The 22,590-nt window shown below is 42.4% G+C and overlaps 1 protein-coding gene across 1 annotated transcript in view; it reads right to left on the reverse strand.

Moving 5' to 3' along the window:
• SPTBN4 (spectrin beta, non-erythrocytic 4) overlaps positions 1-22,590 on the reverse strand; it is a 338,530-nt gene continuing 315,940 nt past the window's right edge. The window contains exons 33-37 of the mRNA XM_053721767.1: positions 5,066-5,132; positions 4,508-4,785; positions 4,200-4,373; positions 4,073-4,115; positions 1-3,627 (exon numbers count right to left, since the gene is read on the reverse strand). Of these exons, the coding sequence (XP_053577742.1) occupies positions 3,466-3,627; positions 4,073-4,115; positions 4,200-4,373; positions 4,508-4,785; positions 5,066-5,132 (724 nt within the window). The 3' untranslated portion in view covers positions 1-3,465. The remainder of the gene's footprint in view (positions 3,628-4,072; positions 4,116-4,199; positions 4,374-4,507; positions 4,786-5,065; positions 5,133-22,590) is intronic.

Raw genomic sequence — 22,590 nt, forward strand, 5'->3', positions numbered from 1 at the left:
TCTTTCTGATTCATAAGTTTATTTTGATTTGAGTGTCCCTTTAAGGTTAAAAAAAAAAACAAGACTACAGCCAAAACAGCTGAATTAATCTTCATACAAACCCCCCTCTCATTTTGTCTGGAGATACAGCATATAACATGTACTGATAGCATTTTCTGAACTGGAACATTGTGCATTTTGCATTAATATTAGACGTGTGCATTTGTAATTTCCGTTATATCTGCAGCCACCAATCTGCAAATAGCACCCAGATGCTAAACCTACCTAGTTATGCTTTTCAACAAAGGATACCTAAATAATGAAGCAAATTAGATAATAGAAGTTCTTTACAATTGTATGTTCTATCTGAATCATGAAAGAAAAAAAAATTGGGGTTTACTGTCCCTTTAAGAAGTCAGTATGGTGCATTTCCAGTTCAGAGAATTGGAATTTTGCTCAATATTCAGAGTTAAATTATATGAGAAGGGGGCACAATAAATAAAAAAAATATATTGCAAAGTTTTCATTATGCATAACTAAATATTTTATACACAAATCTCTAGGTGTTTACTTTTTCTTTTAAAATGTGAAAAAGCAGGGATATTTCAGCGTCAGCACCAACTTAAATAGAAATTCAAAACAAACTCTGAGCCCCCCCCCAAAGTTGTTTAAACATTAGTTAAAAATATGAGGTACTTGGTAAGCACACACATTCCCCCCCCCAGTTTTGCTGGGGGAGCAGAGAGCTTGAAGGGACATGAAATTCCAATGCTTTCTTTCATGATTCAGACAGAATGTACAATTATTTAAAAAAATAAAATAAATTCATTCTCTTGGTAAAGTTTGTTGAAAAGCTAATAAGGGGATTGGAGAAATTAACCTATGAGGATAGGTTAGCCAAACTGAGTCTGTTTTCTTTAGAAAAAAGGCGCTTGAGAGGTGACATGATTACTTTATATAAATATATTCAAGGCCCATATTCAGAGATGGCAGAAGCTCTGTTTATTCCAAGAAAATTGTTTCTGACAAGAGGTCATAATTTAAGGTTGGAGGAAAGGAGATTTAATCTCCTGCAACGAAACGTTTTTTCACTGTAAAAGCAATACAATTGTGGAACTCATTACCAAAGGAGGTAGTGAATGCCAATACCCTAGATACATTTAAAAATAGTCTGGATACATTTCTGTATATAAACAAAATTCATGGATATGATTGCTAGTATTAAGTGAGTCACCTTTTAGTGGGGTTATTTAAGCTTAACTGGAGCTTTTTGTATTTTAGATTTGTATAGGTTGAACTCGATGGATTTCAGTCTTTTTTCAACCTTATCTACTATGTTACTATCTAGGTATGCATTACAGGGAGTTGGCTGGTGATTTGTGGCTACACACATATGTGTCTAGTCATTGGCTCAAATAACTACCAGAAATGCATTGCTGGGACTTTTTGTTTCTTTGATAAAGTAAACTGAAAAGTCTATACAAATTGCATGATGTATCTCATTCATGAAAGTTTTTGTTTTGACTTTCATGTCCATAATAATCTACTTAGCAGACTGAATGCTGGAATTTCCTGCCTTATTCAAGCATACATGAGAACTTACATTTTGGCATTAATGTAACTCCCCCCCCTAAAAATATATGTATCTGTAAATATTAGGGGTGGAAAGTGTCACTATAATTTACCACTCAATGTTAAATATAGAAATGATCTTCTTTCTTACTAGCCCAGGACTTAAAGGGATAGTCTCGTCAAAATATAAACTTTCATGATTCAGACAGAGCAGCAATTTAAGTAACTTTCTAATTTACTCCTATTATCAATTTGTCTTCGTTCTCTTGGGATCTTTATTTGAAAAAGCAAAAATGTAAGCTTAGGAGACGGCCCATTTTTAGTTCAGCACCTGGGTAGCGCTTGCTGATTGGTGTCTAAATGTAGCCACCAATCTCTTATCAGGTGCTAAACTAAAAATGGGTCAAGCTCCTAAGCTTACATTTTTGCTTTTTCAAATAAAGATACTAAGTGAACGAAGACAAATCATTTTGTGGATATTGTTGAGTAATTTCGAATATGACTATTTATCAGCTGCTAATAATTTAAAGGGATATGAAATCCCATTTTTTTTCTTTCACGATTCAGATAAAGCAGGTCATTTTTAAGCAACTTTCTAATTTACTCCTATTAACATTTTTTCTTCGTTCTCTTGCTATCTTTATTTTAAAAGCAGGAATCCGGCCAATGTTAGGTTCAGAACCCTGGATAGCTCTTGCTTACTGGTGGATACATTTAGCTACCAATCAGCAAGCGCTACCCAGGTGCTGAACCAAAAATGGGCCGGCTCCTAAGTTTTACATTCCTGCTTTTCAAATAAAGATAACAAGAGAATGAAGAAAGTTGCTTGAAGTTGCATGCTCTATACGAATCATTAAAGAAAAAAAATCTGAGTTTAGTAACCCTTTAAGTCTGAGGCTTTTGTACTAATATGGAGAGAAAAGCTCTGATAAATAATGTAATTATTATTTATCATTTTGGGTATTTTTTCTTAAATCGGAGGCAGGGAATTTTCCCTTAATGTGCTTCTTCATTACATGTTAATGTATTTAATAATCGATAAAAATAGGAAATTTTATATAGCTCCCCAGAAAAATATGTGATCTCAACAAATATATATTTAGATTTTTGGAACTTGAAAGGATATTGTGGTCTGTGGGGAAAGAAAAAAAAGATAAACTCCTGTAACCAAACCTCCTCAGACCATAAGTCTGGGATGCACAAAAATATATAAAAATTGGAAGCCATAATGGAAGATACCAACAAGGGACCCACTATGGCTCCCAGATCTATCCATCCATACCATAATAAAAATATTTTTTTGAAATGTTGGGGTTCCCAAATGCTGAAATATTGAGGTATCAAAATGCAGTAGTCCAACTCCTAATACATTAATACAAAATAAAAAAAAGCATCCAATTAGGACTTTGTTTTACACTCAGCTGTCAAGCATATTCTTAAAGACATTGCAGATGACCTAGTCTTCAAAGAAAAAAATGTTCTTCATGCTGACTGCAGACTTACGGAACTTTTCCAATCCCAACGAACAATATTTTTCTGTACCAGATCTTCCCACCCATGTCTGATCTGCTAGAGACTTATGGCAGTTGCTATAAGTTAATACAGTTTAGGTTGTATATAAGCATGTTGACCATATCTATAGAATATACATCCCTCACTCCCCTAAAATCCAAGTGGATATGAGATTGGAGTGAGGCAGGATGGAAGTTTTAGGAACTGGAAACATAAAGGGTTTCAGGATTGAAGTACAATGTCCAGTATAAATGCATAGACATCAAGGTTTGGATTCCAAATATGGCAGATAGTCATCAAAATCCTCCAACAGCCTCTAGAAAGCTCCTTAGATATTTTTGAGGCTCGTCGTTTTTTTGCCTGGAAAGATTGAAGCTAAAACATTTCTTTCTTTCCAATTGTTCACTTTTTCCTGCCACCACCGCTAGGTCTGCGGTCAGAATCCCGCTTTAAGTTGCTTTCGTCTGTAGAGGAGGTAGTGAGGAGGGTTTGACTCCATTTGGCTATTTCGGTATGTTCAGAGACTGACGTGGTTACTGCCGTGATCCAATTTTTCATCTCCTCCTATTAATGATAGAAATATTTATTCAAATTGTGTACTTACTTACAAAAACAATAATACAGGGGGCACGATAATCTAAAGCTCTCACTATTGCAAGATAATATAAGGAGTCGCGTCATTACTGTAAGAACCTTCAAATAATTCTTATTAAAGGAATTTAATTCTGAATATTGTGGGCTTCCCAAATTCCTGTTAAAAGTGGAAGTGCACACACTAGTAAGCTGTTTATAACTGTAACTAACTGGACTTAGCAGAAAAAAAACCTAACCTACAATATGGCAGTGCCAACTGCTTTATGGGGAAAACATGTTTATATTATTTTAACGCTTATTTTTTTATCTAAATTCATAATTCAAATGCTGAAAAAAATCCCCCAAAGATTTTGCTTCATTTCTCTCAATGCCAGCGAGGCCCTTGGGGTCTAAATTGGTAGGAAATATATTTTACCTCATCTTTTGCCTGGAAGAGGAATTCCCTTCCGTCTGTTGACCTACAAGACAAAAAAGAAAAGAAAACTCTGATCACACAAGTTCTATACATGACAGTGCCAGTAGCACTTGAACATAAATCTAACCTGAGTTTGAATACAAATTTCTTTTTCTTGTACTCGTTGGCCACCTCACAGGTAGCGCCATGTAGATTGAGTAGAGGTTCTCCTCCATGTGTGGCTCCTGAGCTCTGGCTTTTTGCGTCTTTGTAGAAACCGAGGTCTCCTTTATTTAGCACACAGTAGAGGTTGACCCAGGACCTGTAGAAGCCAAGGTGAGACTTTATCTGCTAAGCTATAGAACCATGTTTGAAGGCAAACTATTTGTCCAATATAAATATTTAGGATCCTCTCTAATACACATGGAATATGACTTATTATGTCTTTTTATATACCTATTTGAGGCCTTCTTGCTGGGTCCGTCTAACTCGTGCTTCCTGAAGAGTAATCCTTCCTGTTGGATTGTGTGCGTAGGGGGTGGTGGAGGAGGAGCACTGCTCTGGGCAGGAGCAGAACGGGATCTACGAGCCTCTCCTGGTGGTTGATTTGGGTCTCTTGGCCGAGGTCTCCTCCTGGGCTTCGGCCTGTCTCTGGCTCGTGGTCTATCTGGCCTTGTGGTTCTTTCTGGAAGTTTCTCTATCCCGTTTGGTAAGCGACCAGGAGACTCACTTGACTAGACATAGAGAAATGATTAGGAAGCTATATTCTGAAAACCTATGTTGCCTTTTGCCTGAGGGCAAAATATGCACTATAACAAGATTTATCAAAACCCAGTTACATAAGAAAATATACTAGAGCAGCGAAAACATATAAACTGTCAAAAAAACTACACTTGAATCCCACTAACCATATAAAGAAGGTTTTTAAAATTAAATCTTGCCCTGAAGGCACTAGCCCCATCATGGCAGCTACACTTCAGAAGTTGTGGCATAACATCTTTACTGAATATTTACCAGAGGGATGCCCTGGGCAGCTTCCTTTTCTTGAAGTTGCTCAACAATGTCGGCAAGAGTTGTTTTTCTAGGGGGCAGAAGGAAATATGTTGTTATAATTACATAAAGAGTAGACTAGACATGTGCATTTGTTCATTTGGACACAAACAACTCGCATCCCTATATCTCTCAGCAAACGTCTAAAACCTAGTTACAGAACGCTTACCTCTCACCTCTCCTAGATGTGGTTTTCCACACCAACACCCGCAAGGGAAGCCCTCATGGAGTTCTAAAAAGAAAAGGGGGCTGTCCCTGCGAGTGGCGAGCTGTCTCCCATAGAAATAATGAGTGCACGCTGTTAGGTAAAAGTTCGCAATGGAGGACAAAGTACAGAGGGAGAGGTTTAAACTTTAATATTACGCATAATAAAAATCATATTATGCTGTTTTCAGTGCACACCACTGTACCTTAAATTTGCTCTTATTTTGTAAGCATACAGTAGGTTTTCCTTTTAGAGTAATTAGTGGTTTAAGTATTATAATAAAAGCTGGTCACCTTTTAAGTTGCAAAAAAACAAAAAACTGTGAGATCTGTAGGGTGGAAATGTTTACATAATTACGCTGGGATCTGAGAGAAAATTTCATATACGCTCATGGAATGCCCATGTTCACCATTTTACGAAAACCCCCCAACAATTACACTTTGTATCTTGTACTTTATAAGTACACATTTCTATGTGTTTTTTTGCACATCCAGTGTATTTAAAGTGATGGTAAAATTCGTAGTTTATAGTAACAATATTTGTAATAAAACAAAATGAAGCGTTTACAATGAAAGTGCCCATCTTTTACTTTATAACAATTGCACTTTCATGTTTTTATATATTGCGCAGTAACCTCCACCTGTAATGGATATTCTATTTCTATCTTCACTGAAAATTCAGGCTGCAGTCAATCGTATTGCACCTCCTTAATAATAACGCCTCTTGTTTTGTTTGCGCATGCATTATTATTAACTTGCCGGATGACAAAGTGGGCGCGATACGATTGGCTACAGCCTGAATCGTCAGTGAAGATAGAAACAGAGTATCCATTACGGGTGGAGGAACAGCGCAATATATAAAAACATTAAAGGGTAATTTATTTAAAAAAACATAAATTATGCTTACCTGATAATTTAATTTCCTTCTGTATGAGGAGAGTCAACGGCATCATTCGTTACTGTTGGGAAATACTGAACATGGCCACCAGGAGGAGCCAAAGACACCCCAGACAAAGGCTTAAATACTCCCCTACTTCCCTCATATCCCAGTCATTCTGTCAAGGGAACAAGGAACAGTAGGAGAAATATCAGGGTATAAATTGTGCCAGAAGAGAAAACCTAATTTTTATCCACCCATCGGAGTATATGGGCGGCGGCCGTGGATTCTCCTCATACAGAAGGAAATTAAATTATTGGTAAGCATAATTTATGTTTTCCTTCTTAATATGAGGAGAGTCCACTGCATCATTCCTTACTTTTGGGAAAACTATACCTAAGCACTAGAGGACACTGAATAATAACGGGAGGGGTAAAGAAGAGGCGGAACCTAATCTGAGGGCACCACAGCGTGCAAAACCTTTTTCCCAAAAGCTGCTTCGGCCGAAGCAAAAACGTCAAACTTGTAAAATTTAGAAAAAGTATGCAAGAAAGACCAGGTAGCCACCTTACAAATCTGATCTATTGAGGCCTCGTTCTTAAAGGCCCAGGAAGCCACCGCTCTAGTGGAATAAGCCGTAATCCTTTGAGGAGGTCTAAGCCCCGCTGACTCATAAAGTAAGCATATAACACTCCTCAACCAAACCCTTACGCTTCCCAGAGTAGATAACAAACGAAGAAGTTTGTCTAAAATCCTTAGTAGCTTGAAGATAAAACTTCAAAGCTCTAACCACATCCAGATTATGAAGTAAACGTTCCTTTCGAAGAAGAAGGATTAGGATACAAGGAAGGAACCACAATCTCCTGATTGATGTTGCGATCAGACACAAACTTAGGAAGAAAACCCAAGCAGGTACATAGGACTGCCTTATCAGTGTGGAACACCAGATAAGGAGGTTCACATTGCAAGGCAGCTATTTCAGAATCTCTGCGTGCCGACGCAATAGCCAATAGCCAATAGAAAAAGAACCTTCCAGGACCACAATTTGAGGTCAACCGAATGCATAGGCTCAAACGGAGTCCGTTGCAAAACCTTAAGAATAAGATTCAAACTACAAGGTGGAGCATTAGATCTAAACACAGGTCTGATCCTAATCAAAGCCTTAACATAAGATTGCACGTCAGGGAGCTCTGCAAGCCTCTTGTACAGCAAAACAGATAGGACTGAAATCTGTCCCCTCAGGTAACTGGCAGATAGGCCCTTTTCTAGACCCTCCTGGAGAAAAAAAAAGTATCCTGGCAGCCCTAACCTTATGCCAGGCTAAACCATTTTCTTCACACCAGAATAAGTAAGCTCTTCACACCTTATGATAGATGCGACGAGTAACAGGATTACAAGCCTGAATGAGAGTATCAATAACCATCTTAGAAAAACCTCTCTTGGTTAGGACTAAGCGTTCAATCTTCACGCAGTCAGCCTCAGATAATCTAGATTTTGATGAACAAAAGGACCCTGTTCCAGCAGATCCCTGCAACAAGGTAACTTCCACGGAGGAGATGAGGACATCCCCACCAGGTCCGCGAACCACATCCTTCTCGGCCACGATGGAGCAATCAGTATCACTGATGCCTGCTCCTGCTTGATGCGGGCCACTACACGAGGAAGAAGTGGTAACGGCGGGAAAATGTAAATCAAATTGAACCTCCAAGGCACTGGCAATGCATCTATTAGCTCCGCTTGAAGATCCCTGGACCGCGACCCATTTCTGGGTAGCTTGAAATTGAGCTGGGACGCCATGAGATCTATCTCCGGCGTCATCCATTTGTTGTAAATCTCCGCAAACACCTCGGGATGGAGAGACCATTCCCCTGGATAAGACAAGCGGAAGTTAGCTTGTAACGTCTCTGGTCTGTAAGGAATATCCTCATGGATATAGAGTCTATTATAGTACCCAGGAATTCCACCCTGGTACTGGGAATAAAAGAACTCTTTTCTAAGTTTATCTTCCATCCGTGAAATCGAAGAAGGAACAGAAGAGATTTCGAAAGGTTTTATGCCAGACGACAAGATGGTGCTTGAACCAGAATATCATCCAAGTATGGAGCTACTGCTATATACAGTATCTCACAAAAGTGAGTACACCCCTCAGATTTTTGTAAATATTTTATTATATCTTTTCATGTGACAACACGGAAAAGATATAATAAATGTAAAGTAGTGAGTGTACAGCCTGTATAACAGTGTAAATTTGCTGTCCCCTCAAAATAACTCAACACACAGCTATTAATAAATAAAAAGAGAGAAGCGCTCAACCTGGGAATGAACAATAGCATAATAGCTTGTTCTATGGCCAGTTTACCACCCTAGAAGCAGCCTCTTTTTGCTTAATATGTGCCTTTCACAGAGAAGAACTTTCCTGTAGCATATCAGTCTGATCCTAACTTCACAGTACAGTCCAGCACCGAAATACCAGGCAATCCCTCTCTGAACGAGAGAAACGGCAAAACCCCAGACGTACGTTTCGGCCTATTGTGGGCCTCATCAATGAGGTGCAGCCATATCCCTCTAGGCATACTGAGCAACGGGTCCACGTCTGGATTCCTGCATCACACTTAGGGAGACTTCCATAAGTGTCATAATTTGCATAAATAAAAAGAGAGAAGCGCTCAACCTGGGAACGAACAATAGCATAATAGCTTGTTCTATGGCACAAGAACAAGCTATTATGCTATTGTTCTTTCCCAGGTTGAGCGCTTCTAACTTTTTGTGTATGCCACTTAGGGAAGTCTCCCTAAGTGTGATGCAGGAACCCAGACGTGGACCCGTTGCTCAGTGTGCCTAGATGGATATGGCTGCACCTCACTGACGAGGCCCTCAATAGGCCGAAACGTACGTCTGGGGTTTGCTATTGTTCGTTCCCAGGTTGAGCGCTTCTTTCTTTTTATGTACACAGCTATTAATGTCTAAACCGTTGGCAACAAAAGTGAGTATACCCCAAATGGAAATGTCCAAATTGGGTCCAAAGTGTCAATATTTTGTGTGGGCACCATTATTTTCCAGCACTGACTTAACCCTCTTAGGCATGGAGTTCACCAGAGCTTCACAGGTTGCCACTGGAATCCTCTTACACTCCTCCATGACGTCATCACAGAGCTGGTGGATATTAGAGACCTTGCGCTCCCCCACCTTCCATTTGAGGATGCCCCACAGATGCTCAATAGAGTTTAGGTCTGGAGACATGCTTGGCCAGTCCATAAGCTTTACCCTCAGCTTCTTTAGCAAGGCAGTGGTCATCTTGGAGTGTGTTTGGGGTCGTTATCATGTTAGGAGACTGGGCCGCAGGGCAGTATTCCAAGGGAGGGGATCATGCTCTGCTTCAGTATGTCACAGTACATGTTGTCATTCATGGTTCCCTCAATGAACTGTAGTTCCCCAGTGCCGGCAGCACTCATGCAGGCCCAGACCATGACACTTCCACCACCATGCTTGACTGTAGGCAAGACACACTTGTCTTTGTACTCCTCACCTGGTTGCCGCCACACATGCTTGACACCATCTGAACCAAATACGTTTATCTTGGTCTCATTGGACCACAGGACATGGTTTCAGTAATCCATGTACTTAGTCTGCTTGCAGGCTTTCTTGTTCATCATCTTTAGAAGAGGCTTCCTTTTGGGACGACAGTCAGGCATAACAATTTGATGCAGTGTGGGCGTATGGTCTGATCACTGACAGGCTGACCACCCCACCCCTTCAACCTCTGCAGCAATGCTGGCAGCACTCATATGTCTATTTCCCAAAGACAACCTCTGGATATGAGGCTTAACACGTGCATGCAACTTCTTTAATTGACCATGGCGAGGCCTGTTCTAAGTAGAACCTGTCCTGTCCTTCAGATCTATAGTGGCCATGAACTGTCCTTCCTGAGCTAAGGGAAGGATGTACCTTATCATCTCCATCTTGAATGAGGGGACAGATAGGAATTTGTTTAAGCACTTTAGGTCCAGAATTGGGCAGAAAGTTCCCTCCTTCTTTGGGACCACAAAAAGGTTTGAATAGTATCCCAAACCTCTTTCTGCAACAGACAATGAATCCTAGGGTGGATAAATCACTCACGCACCCCAGAAATGCTTCTCTCTTTTCTTGCCTGGAAGACCGGTTTGATAGGAGGAATCTGCCCCTGGGTGGATAAAACTTGAAACCTATCTTGTATCCCTGAGCGATGACCTCCAGGACCCACGGGTCCTGCACGTCACCAAACGAAGCGTCTGAAAAGAGCGACAGTCTGCCCCCTACGTGATCCAGAATCGGATCGGTGACCACTCCTTCGTGCCGACTTTGTCTCGTCTGGCTTCTTGCTCTGCTTGGATTTATTCCAGGACTGAGCAGGCTTCCAAGTACTCATGGATTGCTCGGGCTTTGCAGAGGGCTGCTGACGTTGGCATTTATCAGAATGAATGGAACGAAAATTAGGACCTTGCTTGTTCCTCTTATCTTGCGGTAAAAAGGCACCTTTGCCTCCAGTAACCGTGGAGATAATTGAGCCCAGGCCTCGACCAAATAAAATCTTTTCCTTAAAGGGGAGGGAAAGAAGTCTGGACTTAGAAGTCATGTCCGCAGACCAGGACTTCAGCCAGAGTGCCCTATGGGCTTGAACAGAAAAACCTGAAGCCTTAGCATTCAGGCGAATAATTTGCATATTTGCATCACAAATAAAAGAATTAGCAACCCTTAAGGCCTTAATTCTTTCCTGGATCACGTTGAGGGGACCCTCCACCTCGATCAACTCAGATAAGGAGTCACACCAGTAGGTAGCCGCTCCAGCAACCAAAGCAACAGCCACTACCGGTTGAAACAAATATCCCGTATGTTGAAACATATTTATTAACAGAGCTTCTATCTTCTTATCCATAAGCTCTTTGAACGACGATCTATCCTCAAGCGGGATAGTAGTGCATTTAGCAAGCGTGGAGATAGTGCCATCCACTTTGGTGATGGAACCACACAACTCCAATTGAGTGTCTGTAACCGGGAACAATTTCTTAAAGGAAGACGAAGGGGAAAAGGAAGAACCAATCCTTTCCCATTCATTCTTAATAATGTTCGCCATCTTTACAGGAACCGGGAAAGTTTGTGGTACAACCCTGTTCTCGTAGACCTTATCTAATTTAAGAATCAAAGGTTCATCAGGCAATTTGGGCTCTGGAACCTCTAACGTAGCCAAAACTTCCTTCAACAGAAAGCGTAAATGTTCAATCCTAAATCTAAAGTCTGGTTCCTCCGCAGCTGGAGGTTTAGAGGCAGCAGACTCCGACCCAGAAAGTGCGTCCTCTGAAGTATCAGAGGTGCCTTCGTCATCGGATAATCTCTTATCAGATAAATCCAACAAACTAGTTGATGACCCCTGGGAAGGATAGCAATATTTGGCCTTACGCTTGCGCTTACAGGGCGAGGTAAAGCACCAAAGGCTGCAGACAACTCCGTTTGTAACTGCGCAGTAAAGTCTGGCGGTAAAAGGCACCCTCCTGGAGGATTAGGAGTGCTACGGTAAGCTGCATGTGTATTAGGAGATGACTGTAGGGTGAGCACCTCACGGGACGTAGACTCCTCAGAGGTGGATGGCTCAGTGGTATCAAACATATTAACCTTCTTTGACATGATTACTTTATCAAGGCATGTGGAACATAGTTGAGAGGGCGGGTATACCGTGGCCTCCTCACAATAAAGACAGGTATTAGACTTAGGTAAAGAGGGAGTACCCTCTAACACATCAGAATCCTCCATAGCTTGCGCTTACAGAGCAGACTATTGATTAATAAGAAAAAAATGGCACCTTTATAGCCCCAATGGCTGGGGCACTCACCACCTCCTATGACCCAGGCAAAACAGAGAAACCGCTTCTTCTCCGGTAACCAGCACGATCAGAAAAGAGGAAATAAGGTGTGACCACACCCAGTCACATGGTGTGCAATGCAGGACCGCCCCTGCTATAAGAGCAAAAACATAATTTATGCTTACCTGATAAATTTATTTCTCTTGTAGTGTGTTCAGTCCACGGGTCATCCATTACTTATGGGATATATTCTCCTTCCCAACAGGAAGTTGCAAGAGGATCACCCAAGCAGAGCTGCTATATAGCTCCTCCCCTCACATGTCATATCCAGTCATTTGACCGAAACAAGACGAGAAAGGAGAAACTATAGGGTGCAGTGGTGACTGGAGTTTTAATTAAAATTTAGAACTGCCTCAAAAAAAGACAGGGCGGGCCGTGGACTGAACACACTACAAGAGAAATAAATTTATCAGGTAAGCATAAATTATGTTTTCTCTTGTTAAGTGTGTTCAGTCCACGGGTCATCCATTACTTATGAGATACCAATACCAAAGCTAAAGTACACGGATGATGGGAGGGACAAGGCAGGAACTTTAAACAGAAGGAACCACTGCCTGTAGAACCTTTCTCCCAAAAACAGCCTCCGAAGAAGCAAAAGTGTCAAATTTGTAAAATTTTGAAAAGGTATGAAGTGAAGACCAAGTTGCAGCCTTGCAAATCTGTTCAACAGAGGCCTCATTCTTAAAGGCCCAGGTGGAAGCCACAGCTCTAGTGGAATGAGCTGTAATTCTTTCAGGGGGCTGCTGTCCAGCAGTCTCATAGGCTAAACGTATTATGCTACGAAGCCAAAAAGAGAGAGAGGTGGCCGAAGCCTTTTGACCTCTCCTCTGTCCAGAATAAACGACAAACAGAGAAGAAGTTTGCCGAAAATCTTTAGTTGCCTGTAAGTAGAACTTCAGGGCACGGACTACGTCCAGATTATGCAAAAGACGTTCCTTCTTTGAAGAAGGATTAGGACATAATGATGGAACAACAATCTCCTGATTGATATTCCTATTAGAAACAACCTTAGGTAAAAACCCAGGTTTAGTACGTAGAACTACCTTGTCTGAATGAAAAATCAGATAAGGAGAATCACAATGTAAGGCAGATAACTCAGAGACTCTCCGAGCCGAGGAAATAGCCATCAAAAACAGAACTTTCCAAGATAAAAGCTTAATATCAATGGAATGAAGGGGTTCAAACGGAACACCCTGAAAAACTTTAAGAACCAAGTTTAAGCTCCACGGAGGAGCAACAGTTTTAAACACAGGCTTAATCCTAGCCAAAGCCTGACAAAAAGCCTGGACGTCTGGGTTCTCTGCCAGACGTTTGTGTAAAAGAATAGACAGAGCAGAAATCTGCCCCTTTAATGAACTAGCGGATAAACCCTTTTCTAAACCCTCTTGTAGAAAAGACAATATCCTAGGAATCCTAACCTTACTCCATGAGTAACTCTTGGATTCACACCAATATAAATATTTACGTCATATCTTATGGTAAATTTTTCTGGTAACCGGTTTCCGAGCCTGTATTAATGTATCAATAACCGACTCCGAGAAACCACGCTTTGATAAAATCAAGCGTTCAATCTCCATGCAGTCAGCCTCAGAGAAATTAGGCTTGGATGGTTGAAAGGACCCTGAATTAGAAGGTCCTGCCTCAGAGGCAGAGACCATGGTGGACAGGACGACATGTCCACTAGGTCTGCATACCAGGTCCTGCGTGGCCACGCAGGCGCTATCAGAATCACCGATGCTCTCTCCTGTTTGATCCTGGCAATCAGTCGAGGCAGCAACGGAAACGGTGGAAACACATAAGCCATGTTGAAAACCCAAGGGGCTGCTAGTGCATCTATCAGCACCGCTCCCGGGTCCCTGGACCTGGATCCGTAACAAGGAAGCTTGGCGTTCTGGCGAGATGCCATGAGATCCAGTTCCGGTTCGCCCCAACGAAGAATCAGTTGAGCAAATACCTCCGGGTGAAGTTCCCACTCCCCCGGGTGAAAAGTCTGGCGACTTAGAAAGTCCGCCTCCCAGTTCTCCACGCCTGGGATGTAGATCGCTGACAGGTGGCAAGAGTGAGACTCTGCCCAGCAAATTATCTTTGAGACTTCTAACATCGCTAGGGAACTCCTGGTTCCCCCTTGATGATTGATGTAAGCCACAGTCGTGATGTTGTCCGACTGAAATCTGATGAACCTCAGTGTTGCTAACTGAGGCCAAGCTAGAAGAGCATTGAATATTGCTCTTAATTCCAGAATGTTTATTGGGAGGAGTTTCTCCTCCAGAGTCCACGATCCCTGAGCCTTCAGGGAATTCCAGACTGCGCCCCAGCCTAGTAGGCTGGCATCTGTTGTTACAATCGTCCAATCTGGTCTGCGAAAAGTCATTCCCTTGGACAGATGAATCCGAGACAACCACCAGAGAAGAGAATCTCTGGCCTCCTGGTCCAGATTTAGTAAAGGGGAAAGATCTGAGTAATCCCCATTCCACTGACTCAGCATGCATAATTGCAGCGGTCTGAAATGCAGGCGCGCAAATGGCACTATGTCCATTGCCGCGACCATTAAGCCGATTACTTCCATGCACTGAGCTACTGATGGGCTTGGAATGGAATGAAGGACACGGCAAGCATTTAGGATTTTTGATAACCTGGATTCCGTCAGGTAAATCTTCATCTCTACAGAATCTATAAGAGTCCCTAGAAAGGGAACCCTTGTGGTAACAGAGAACTCTTTTCCATGTTCACTTTCCACCCATGCGACCTCAGAAATGCTAGAACTATCTCTGTATGAGACTTTGCATTTTGAAAACTTGACGCATGTATCAGAATGTTGTCTAGGTACGGAGCCACCGCTATGCCTCGCGGTCTTAGTACGGCCAGAAGCGAGCCCAGAACCTTTGTAAAAATTCTTGGGGCCGTAGCTAACCCGAAGGGAAGAGCTACAAACTGGTAATGCCTGTCTAGAAAGGCAAACCTTAGGTACCGATAATGATCTTTGTGAATCTGTATGTGAAGGTAGGCATCCTTTAAGTCCACTGTGGTCATATACTGACCCTCTTGGATCATGGGTAGGATGGTTCGAATAGTTTCCATTTTGAATGATGGAACTCTTAGGAACTGTTTAAGATTTTTAGGTCCAAGATTGGTCTGAAGGTTCCCTCTTTCTTGGGAACCACAAACAGATTTGAGTAAAATCCTTGCCCTTGTTCCGTCCGCGGAACTGGGTGGATCACCCCCATTACTAGGAGGTCTTGTACACAGTGAAGAAAAGCCTCTTTCTTTATTTGGTTTGCTGATAACCTTGAAAGATGAAATCTCCCTTGTGGAGGAGAAGCTTTGAAGTCCAGAAGGTATCCCTGAGATATAATCTCCAACGCCCAGAGATCCTGGACATCTCTTGCCCAAGCCTGGGCGAAGAGAGAAAGTCTGCCCCCCACTAGATCCGTTTCCGGATAGGGGGCCCTCTCTTCATGCTGTCTTAGGGGCAGAAGTAGGCTTTCTGGCCTGCTTGCCCTTGTTCCAGGACTGGTTGCTTTTCCAACCCTGTCTGTAACGAGCAGCAGTTCCTTCCTGTTTTGGAGCGGAGGAAGTTGAAAATTGCCTTGAAATTACGAAAGGCACGAAAACTAGACTGTTTGGCCTTTGATTTGGCCCTGTCCTGAGGAAGGGTGTGACCCTTACCTCCAGTAATGTCAGCAATAATCTCCTTCAAGCCGGGCCCGAATAAAGTTTGCCCTTTGAAAGGAATATTAAGCAATTTAGATTTAGAAGTTACATCTGCTGACCAGGATTTAAGCCATAGCACTCTGTGCGCCTGGATGGCGAATCCAGAGTTCTTAGCCGTTAGTTTGGTTAAATGCACAACGGCATCCAAAACAAATGCATTAGCTAGCTTAAGGGCTTTAAGCTTGTTCATAGTCTCATCCAATGGTGCTGTGCGAATAGCCTCTTCCAGAGACTCAAACCAGAACGCCGCTGCAGCAGTGACGGGCGCAATGCATGCAAGGGGCTGTAATATAAAACCTTGTTGAACAAACATTTTCTTAAGGTAACCTTCTAATTTTTTATCCATTGGATCTGAGAAAGCACAACTATCCTCCACCGGAATAGTGGTACGCTTGGCTAAAGTAGAAACTGCTCCCTCCACCTTAGGGACCGTCTGCCATAAGTCTCGTGTGGTGGCGTCTATTGGGAACATCTTTCTAAATATCGGAGGAGGGGAAAAAGGCACACCGGGTTTATCCCACTCCTTGCTAATAATCTCTGTAAGCCTTTTAGGTATAGGAAAAACGTCAGTACACACCGGTACCGCATAGCATTTATCCAGCCTACATAATTTCTATGGGATTGCAACCGTGTCGCAATCATTCAGAGCCGCTAATACCTCCCCTAGCAATACACGGAGGTTCTCAAGCTTAAATTTAAAATGTGATATTTCTGAATCCGGTCTCCCTGGATCAGATCCGTCACCCACAGAATGAAGCTCTCCGTCCTCATGTTCTGCAAATTGTGACGCAGTGTCAGACATGGCCCTCATATCGTCAGCGCGCTCTGTCCTTAACCCAGAGCTATCGCGCTTGCCTCTTAACTCAGGCAAATTAGATAATACTTCTGTCATAACAGTAGCCATATCTTGTAAAGTGATTTGTAAGTGCCTTGATGTACTTGGCGCCACAATCTCACGCACCTCCTGAGCGGGAGGCGAAGGTACTGACACGTGAGGAGAGTTAGGCGGCATAACTTCCCCCTCGTTGTCTGGTGATAATTTCTTTACCGGTAAAGACAGACTTTTATTTAAAGTAACATCAATACAATTGGTACACATATTTCTATTGGGCTCCACATTGGCCTTTAAACATAATGAGCAAGCAGATTCATCTGTGTCAGACATGTTTAAACAGACTAGCAATGAAGCTATCAAGCTTGGAAATTTCTTTCAATAAGTTTACAAGCAATATAAAAAACGCTGCAGCGCTTTTAAAAACACAAAAAAAACTGTCACAGTTGAAATAACAATGAACTAATACAGTTATAGCAACCAATTTTTAACAGTAAATGTATGAAATTAGCAGAGGATTGCACCCATTAGCAAAAGGATGATTAACCCCTCAATACCCAAAAACGGATAATCAATTTAAGATTTAACGCCTTTCTCACAGTCAAACACACTGTCACAGGTCTGCTGTGACTGATTACCTCCCTCAAAAATGAATTTTGAAGACCCCGGAGCTCTCTGGAGACGTCCTGGATCAAGGAGGAAGAAGCAGGAAGACTGTGCTAGAATTTTACCTGCGCAACAAGGCGCTAAAAAACGGTCTCTCCCACTCATATTACAACGGTGGGAGACCTGATATAACGGTTTCTATGCAGAAATATACGTTAGCCATGTGGAAAAAAATCATGCCCAAAAAGATTTATCACCAAAGTACCTCACAAAACGAATAACATGCCAGTAAACGTTTTAAAAAACAACTTTCCAGTGTTATGCAAAGTTATCACTAAGCCTGCTACCAGTCGCTTCTACTGCAGTTAAGGCTCATACATTTATTTCAGTACTAACAGTATTTAAAGTCAAATTCTAGTCCCTAGAAAATAACTCAACTGCGCATACATTTATCAGCCTGATACCAGTCGCTACTACTGCATTAAAGGCTGTACTTACGTCATATGGGTAACAGCAGTATTTTCTTAGTCAATTCCATTCCCAGAAAATATTTTACTGCACATACCTCATTTGCGGGGGACCCCGCATGCTATTCCCTTCTCTGAAGTTACCCCACTCCTCAGAATGTGCGAGAACAGCCAGTGGATCTTAGTTACGTCTGCTAAGATTATAGAAAAACGCAGGCAGATTCTTCTTCTAAATACTGCCTGAGAGAACAAACAGCACACTCCGGTGCTATTTTAAAATAATAAACTTTTGATTGAAGAATATTAAGTAAGAAACTCCTATCTCCTCTCACAACCTCCTTTGTTGAGACTTGCAAGAGAATGACTGGGTATGACATGTGAGGGGAGGAGCTATATAGCAGCTCTGCTTGGGTGATCCTCTTGCAACTTCCTGTTGGGAAGGAGAATATATCCCATAAGTAATGGATGACCCGTGGACTGAACACACTTAACAAGAGAAAAAAGTGCGCCAAGCCTTTCAAGCTGTGCAGCTCAAAAAACGAAAGTAAAAACCTATACGTTCCAACATCTGCCTGAGCCCAAAAAAACATCTTACACATGTTGCAGTATAATCGAATAAATGTATGTGATTAATCCCCACTGTTCAATAATCCCTCTAAGGAGATATTAACCCTTGATTCTATACAAATAAAAGTCTTCTAGCTTTATCATATGTGTAAAAAATGAAACGATCTTATCGGAATCTATGCCGTGGAACAGAAACACAGCCTCTCAAGTGTGACTGTCTTGTAGCATCGCTCCTGACATGGACTTGAGTGATGGAAGCAGGCAGTGAAACTCGTCAACACTGATTGCTTAGGAGCTGTTAATACGAGTCTGGATGGGTTCGCAGAAAGACTCTCCCTGTATCTCCAGACTCTAACTTTCGTCAAAGCTCTCACTGAGAGGCTGACAAGACTACTTAAAACTCCAGTCCGATTCCGAAGGGTAGATACCCTTCATAAGGAACTACTGCGAATCTTCTGACACTTCTCTGCCAACCTCATGTGAAGAAAGGCAAAGAATGACTGGGATATGAGGAAAGTATACAGTAATGCAGTATACGCCCCTTAGTGAGACACCCTGATTTTAGGGTAAAAAGTGGCTTTAAATCATTCCACCATGGAAATAGAAAGACTTGCGTATAGAATCTCACAAGCCCAGAGAGCGTTTTAGACTCGGGCCCCCAGAACACTAGGACATGTACTGATAACTAACCCTAATACAAGTCAGTAAAACACATTCCTCTCACCACTCTCCCTAATATATAGTTACCAGGACCTCTTGACTCCACCTAACACACCACCACCGCACAGAAGAAGATGTTTCTTCACCAGTTATGGTCTTGGTGCTCTTCTTTTGAAGTATTTCTAACACTCTTTAGGAAAGACCTGTGCAGCTATTAAATGATTTGTTGTCTTTCTAGCTACCAGTTATGTAACTTTTGCTCCAGCCTTTCCTGTTTTGTGTATCTGCTGGATAATACTGTTCTATGTCTCTGCTGTTACTGCCTATTGTTCGTACTATCCATGTAAGTCTAGTTTCTCTGATAGCCAGTGATGTTTGTATTCCTGAAGGAAAAACTTTTAACCAGGACATATACCTATCACCTCCTCTTAATACACAGACACCTGAACATGTAGCTTTCACCTGTTCCTAATATACAGACAACAGGACTTGTACCCAACTCACATACCTTTCTTCTCCTCCCAATTTACAGCCACAAGTATATACATACCTCTCACTTATTTCTAATGCACCAGAAACAAGTCATGCACCTATCTCCTCCTACAAATACACAGGCACCAAGACATGAACCTCTTATTTCCCAGGACACACACGTCTCACCTCCTGCTAACATACAGGTACCAGGAAGTGTAACACTTAACTCTTCCTAATACAAAAACACCAAGACACATACGTCTCACCTCATGCTAAATACACAAACATAAGTGTATATACCGCTCAATAGTTCCCAATATACAAACACTAGGACACATACTTCTATCCTGCCAAAATACAAGGACACATATCTCTCACCATCTACTAACACAAATACACTAGGACACATACCTCTCGAATACCCCTAATACTCAGACACAAGGAAATGTACCTCTTAAATAATAAACATTCACCTCTCATTTCATCCTAATACATAGAAACTAGGAAAACAGAATTTATGTTTACCTGATAAATTACTTTCTCCAACGGTGTGTCCGGTCCACGGCGTCGTCCTTACTTGTGGGATATTCTCTTCCCCAACAGGAAATGGCAAAGAGCCCAGCAAAGCTGGTCACATGATCCCTCCTAGGCTCCGCCTACCCCAGTCATTCGACCGACGTTAAGGAGGAATATTTGCATAGGAGAAACCATATGTTACCGTGGTGACTGTAGTTAAAGAAAATAAATTATCAGACCTGATTAAAAAAACCAGGGCGGGCCGTGGACCGGACACACCGTTGGAGAAAGTAATTTATCAGGTAAACATAAATTCTGTTTTCTCCAACATAGGTGTGTCCGGTCCACGGCGTCGTCCTTACTTGTGGGAACCAATACCAAAGCTTTAGGACACGGATGAAGGGAGGGAGCAAATCAGGTCACCTAAATGGAAGGCACCACGGCTTGCAAAACCTTTCTCCCAAAAATAGCCTCAGAAGAAGCAAAAGTATCAAACTTGTAAAATTTGGTAAAAGTGTGCAGTGAAGACCAAGTCGCTGCCCTACATATCTGATCAACAGAAGCCTCGTTCTTGAAGGCCCATGTGGAAGCCACAGCCCTAGTGGAATGAGCTGTGATTCTTTCGGGAGGCTGCCGTCCGGCAGTCTCGTAAGCCAATCTGATGATGCTTTTAATCCAAAAAGAGAGAGAGGTAGAAGTTGCTTTTTGACCTCTCCTTTTACCTGAATAAACAACAAACAAGGAAGATGTTTGTCTAAAATCCTTTGTAGCATCTAAATAGAATTTTAGAGCGCGAACAACATCCAAATTGTGCAACAAACGTTCCTTCTTTGAAACTGGTTTTGGACACAGAGAAGGTACGATAATCTCCTGGTTAATGTTTTTGTTAGAAACAACTTTTGGAAGAAAACCAGGTTTAGTACGTAAAACCACCTTATCTGCATGGAACACCAGATAAGGAGGAGAACACTGCAGAGCAGATAATTCTGAGACTCTTCTAGCAGAAGAAATCGCAACTAAAAACAAAACTTTCCAAGATAATAACTTAATATCAACGGAATGTAAGGGTTCAAACGGAACCCCCTGAAGAACTGAAAGAACTAAATTGAGACTCCAAGGAGGAGTCAAAGGTTTGTAAACAGGCTTGATTCTAACCAGAGCCTGAACAAAGGCTTGAACATCTGGCACAGCTGCCAGCTTTTTGTGAAGTAATACCGACAAGGCAGAAATCTGTCCCTTCAGGGAACTTGCCGATAATCCTTTTTCCAATCCTTCTTGAAGGAAGGATAGAATCCTAGGAATCTTAACCTTGTCCCAAGGGAATCCTTTAGATTCACACCAACAGATATATTTTTTCCAAATTTTGTGGTAAATCTTTCTAGTCACAGGCTTTCTGGCCTGAACAAGAGTATCGATCACAGAATCTGAGAATCCTCGCTTCGATAAAATCAAGCGTTCAATCTCCACGCAGTCAGCTGGAGTGAAACCAGATTCGGATGTTCGAACGGACCCTGAACAAGAAGGTCTCGTCTCAAAGGTAGCTTCCAAGGTGGAGCCGATGACATATTCACCAGATCTGCATACCAAGTCCTGCGTGGCCACGCAGGAGCTATCAAGATCACCGACGCCCTCTCCTGCTTGATCCTGGCTATCAGCCTGGGGATGAGAGGAAATGGCGGGAACACATAAGCTAGTTTGAAGGTCCAAGGTGCTACTAGTGCATCCACTAGAGCCGCCTTGGGATCCCTGGATCTGGCCCCGTAGCAAGGAACTTTGAAGTTCTGACGAGAGGCCATCAGATCCATGTCTGGAATGCCCCACAGGTGAGTGACTTGGGCAAAGATTTCCGGATGGAGTTCCCACTCCCCCGGATGCAATGTCTGACGACTCAGAAAATCCGCTTCCCAATTTTCCACTCCTGGGATGTGGATAGCAGACAGGTGGCAGGAGTGAGACTCCGCCCAAAGAATAATTTTGGTTACTTCTTCCATCGCTAGGGAACTCCTTGTTCCCCCCTGATGGTTGATGTACGCAACAGTCGTCATGTTGTCTGATTGAAACCGAATGAACCTGGTCCTCGCAAGCTGGGGCCAGGCCTGGAGCGCATTGAATATCGCTCTCAGTTCCAGAATATTTATCGGTAGAAGAGATTCTTCCCGAGACCAAAGACCCTGAGCTTTCAGGGATCCCCAGACCGCGCCCCAGCCTATCAGACTGGCGTCGGTCGTGACAATGACCCACTCTGGTCTGTGGAACATCATCCCTTGAGACAGATTGTCCAGGGACAGCCACCAACGGAGTGAGTCTCTGGTCCTCTGATTTACTTGTATCTTCGGAGACAAGTCTGTATAGTCCCCATTCCACTGACTGAGCATGCACAGTTGTAATGGTCTTAGATGAATGCGCGCAAAAGGAACTATGTCCATCGCCGCCACCATCAACCCGATCACTTCCATGCACTGAGCTATGGAAGGAAGAGGAACGGAATGAAGTATCCGACAAGAATCCAGAAGCTTTGTTTTTCTGGCCTCTGTTAGAAAGATCCTCATTTCTAAGGAGTCTATAATTGTTCCCAAGAAGGGAACCCTTGTTGACGGGGATAGAGAACTCTTTTCCACGTTCACTTTCCAGCCGTGAGATCTGAGAAAGGCCAGGACAATGTCCGTGTGAGCCTTTGCTTGA

Source organism: Bombina bombina, chromosome 7 (genome assembly GCF_027579735.1).
Source record: "Bombina bombina isolate aBomBom1 chromosome 7, aBomBom1.pri, whole genome shotgun sequence".
Classification (NCBI taxonomy): domain Eukaryota; kingdom Metazoa; phylum Chordata; class Amphibia; order Anura; family Bombinatoridae; genus Bombina; species Bombina bombina.